The 3,689-nt window shown below is 41.6% G+C and overlaps 1 protein-coding gene across 1 annotated transcript in view; it reads left to right on the forward strand.

Annotated features, from left to right (window-relative positions):
• Window positions 1-452: 452 nt before the first annotated feature.
• Window positions 453-3,689, forward strand: part of BCKDHB (branched chain keto acid dehydrogenase E1, beta polypeptide) — a 67,125-nt gene continuing 63,888 nt past the window's right edge. The window contains exon 1 of the mRNA XM_015569453.1: window positions 453-529. Within this exon, the coding sequence (XP_015424939.1) occupies window positions 466-529 (64 nt within the window). The 5' untranslated portion in view covers window positions 453-465. The remainder of the gene's footprint in view (window positions 530-3,689) is intronic.

Raw genomic sequence — 3,689 nt, forward strand, 5'->3', positions numbered from 1 at the left:
CATGACCATTTGCTTTCATTGGCATAATTAACACATGCCTCTGTGGGCATGTGCATTCCTATGGCTTATGTTCCCAACACCCCTTAGGGCACCTTCCCAGGCCACGCTCACTCTGGCTGGCAAACTTTCCTGACTTTGCTTAGCCTTTATTTATTTTCTACACACATTCGGTCACTTGATTATATGCCTTCTTCCTTTTTTTATACTTGTTTTTTAATTGTTTAATATGTGTAAATTTTGCCTCTTCAACAGCCCTCTTGAAGTCTGTGTTGCTTTTTTATCTTCTATAGAGCTACCATCATTTTAAATAATCCAATAAATTAATGTAATGTGTTCTCTACCTTCCTTTCTACCTTGATTTTAATCAAGTTGTAACCAACTATTAAGAAATGAGTTATTTTTATATATTTTACTATGTATGAAATGTAATTTAAAATTTTTATTTTTACAGGACAAACTCAGAAAATGAACCTTTTTCAGGCAATAACAAGTGCTTTGGATAACTCATTGGCCAAAGATCCTACTGCAGGTAAACTTCCTTTGTGTTTGCTTGTGGTTGCTGTGTTGCTTCAGAATTGAAGATTTACTGGAAATATTTGTCTGGAGGTCAATGGTTAACGTTATATGTACCTGAAATTTATAAAACACCTGACCAAATGGTTAAGGTCCAATAGTCTAATCATGATATTAACCCATTTTAATCTACTCATTATGAATTAGTTCTCATTTATCTCTAACATCATCAAATTAACTTTCTCTCATAGTATGTATGGTTCCGATACTATACTAACACCTTCTTGATTAATACCTACTCTGCACTCCTGTTTCTCTAGCATATAGAAAAACTGGAAAGTACCACTTTGTTCAGCCATCCTTCCTATATAATAAAAGCCTAATATGCTAAGTGTCTGGTCAACCAGTCAAAGCGTACTATGCTAATGATATGCTAAGGCCGCTCAACTGCTTGCTCTGACGTGCACTGACCACCAGGGGGCAGATGCTCCGACCAGTAGGTTAGCTTGTTGCTGGGGTCCGGCAGATTGGGACTGAGCGAGATGGGCTGGACACACCCTGGAGTCCTCCTCTGGTCCCTTACCTGCTGGCCAACCTCCCGCGTCCCTCCCCGTCCCTGATCATGCACCAGTGGGGTCCCTCGGCCTGGCCTGCACCCTCTCAAAATCCGGGACTCCTTGGGGGATGTTGGAGAGCCAGTTTCAGCCCGATCCCGCAGGCCAGGCCGAGGGGACCCCACTGATGCACAGATTTGTGCACCGGGTCTCTAGTCTATTTATAAAATCAAGATTTGATTTTGTGCTTTCCTTTAGGTTACATTTTCATTCACAATTTTTTAAAAATATATTTTTATTGATTTCAAGAGGAAAGGAGAGGGAGAGACAGAAACATCAATGATGAGAGAGAATCACCAATTGGCTGCCTCCTACACACCCCCACCCCCACTGGGGATTGACCCAGGCATGTCCCCTGACTGGGAATCACACCTTGACCTCCTGGTTCATCACTGAGCCATGCGGGCTGGGACAAGATTTTTTTTTTGAGGAATAACTTTATTTATTTTTTAAAATATATTTTATTGATTTTTTTTTATAGAGGGGAAAGGAGAAGGATAGAGAGTTAGAAACATCGATGAGAGAGAAACATCAATTGGCTGCCTCCTGCACACCCCCTACTGGGGATGTGCCCACAACCAAGGTACATGCCCTTGACTGGAATTGAACCTGGGACCCTTCAGTCCGCAGGCTGATGCTCTATCCACTGAGCCAAACCAGTTAGGGTGAGGAATAATTTTAAAAGTAATCTTATCAAGTTAAATTGTTAATATAAAAAAGTTGTCCTCCTGCTGTATGTTTTCTAAATTTGATTGGCTGTACCTTATACCTTGGACTTCTACTTGAGAATCCCTAGTTTTAAGATCACATGACAAACACATTTTTTAGGAGGAAGTAAGAGTTAAATTGTCGGATCTTTTTTTTTTGTTTTGTTTTGTTAATATTCACCCAAGGATATTTTTCCATTGATGGATCTTATTTTGTTTTGAATGCTGTCTGAGAACAATTAATCTAGATGAGTAGAGAAAGGTGTTATTTTCCTGAGGTCCACAAGTATGGTTAGGTGCATTATATGACTAGAAGTTAGCTCTATGAATTCTCATTATTTTCTTTGACTTACTCAAGCTCCTCTCAATTTGTACCTATATTACCGTATTTGCCGGCGTATAAGACGATTTTTTGGCCCTGAAAAATATGCCTCCAAGTGGGGGGTCGTCTTATACGCCAGGTACACTTCAGATAGACTGCCCATAGTGCTTGCCCCGTGCCATAGTGGCCTCCCGATGCCCGCCCACTTCATTCCACATACCGTTCAGGCATCAGCAGCGCTGCTGGGTGTATGCTCGGCTGTTATGCGATTTTGCTGTTATGCGATTTTACCACCCTCGCAAAATCGCACACAGCCGACCATACACCCAGTATGATAGCGCAAAATCGCGAATCGCGATACCATACTGGGTGTATGGTTGGCTGTGTGCGATTTTGCGAGTGTGGTAAATTCGGGTTACCGTATATTTCTTTACATATGCATTGAAGATTCGCAATTTTGCGCTATCATGGTGCCTGTTAGAATGTTGAAGAGCTCGCACTTGCGCACTAGTGAGGTCCCAGGGAGATGCTGATGCAAGGGTGGACCAGACTGCTATAGTGACAGGGCGGGCAAACAGGGAGCAGGGACCAATCAAATCAGGCTTTGTATACAGCCAACAGCCAACCACAATACTGCCCCATTGTACAGTACAGCATAGAAAATGTCGACCAGTCAAACCCCTATCATCCCTATCATGGCACCAAGATGTTGTTGATGAACTTTTAATATCAGATGATGAAGAGGAGTTTGAAGGCTTTTAAGGTGAAACTGTCATGCCAGCAAACTTGCTAGGGACTTGCCCGGCACTTGCTCTCTCCCTCTATTTGTTATCTTACTTCTATCATTGACAGTCCCTCTAGGTTGTGGGCTGCTTGCCTGTGTTCCTGAGAGGCATCTACGGTACCAGTCTATAGAGTGTGTTTTCTTTAGTGAATTACCGGTATGTTTACCGGTAATAAACTTGCACTGTTTTATGTATATGTTTGATTACATACAGCCTTGTGACAGTTTTCCTGCATGTCATCAGGATTTGAATATAAATTAAAATGTTAAAATCAAATCTGATATTGTTTTACCTTTTATTTGGTGTGTGGAAGGTGTGCGGAAGAGGGGGTAGTCTTATACGGCGAGTATATAACAAACTCTGTATTTTGAGTGGAAATGTTAGGGGGTCGTCTTATACGCCCAGTCATCTTATAAGCCGGCAAATACGGTATTTTTTTTCTTGCTCAGTATGTCCCACTTACTTGTCTCCTTTCTGTTTCATACAGTCTAAGTCACAGTCAGATAACTGACTGTTTTGTCAGTTAGAATGTTTTGCTTTCAGCTCTTTTGATTGATGACTTTCATTGTATAATATCCTATCTAATAAAAGAGAAACATGGTAATTAGCCATACTTCCGCTACCCTTCCCATTGGCTAATCAGGGTGATATGTAAATTAACTGCCAGCCAAGATGGCAGCTGGCAGCCAGGCAGCTTGAAGTGAACATGAGGCTTGCTTGCTTCAGTGATGGAGGACTTCAATGTTCC

This window comes from Myotis davidii, unplaced genomic scaffold, assembly GCF_000327345.1.
Source record: "Myotis davidii unplaced genomic scaffold, ASM32734v1 scaffold104, whole genome shotgun sequence".
Taxonomy (NCBI): Eukaryota; Metazoa; Chordata; class Mammalia; order Chiroptera; family Vespertilionidae; genus Myotis; species Myotis davidii.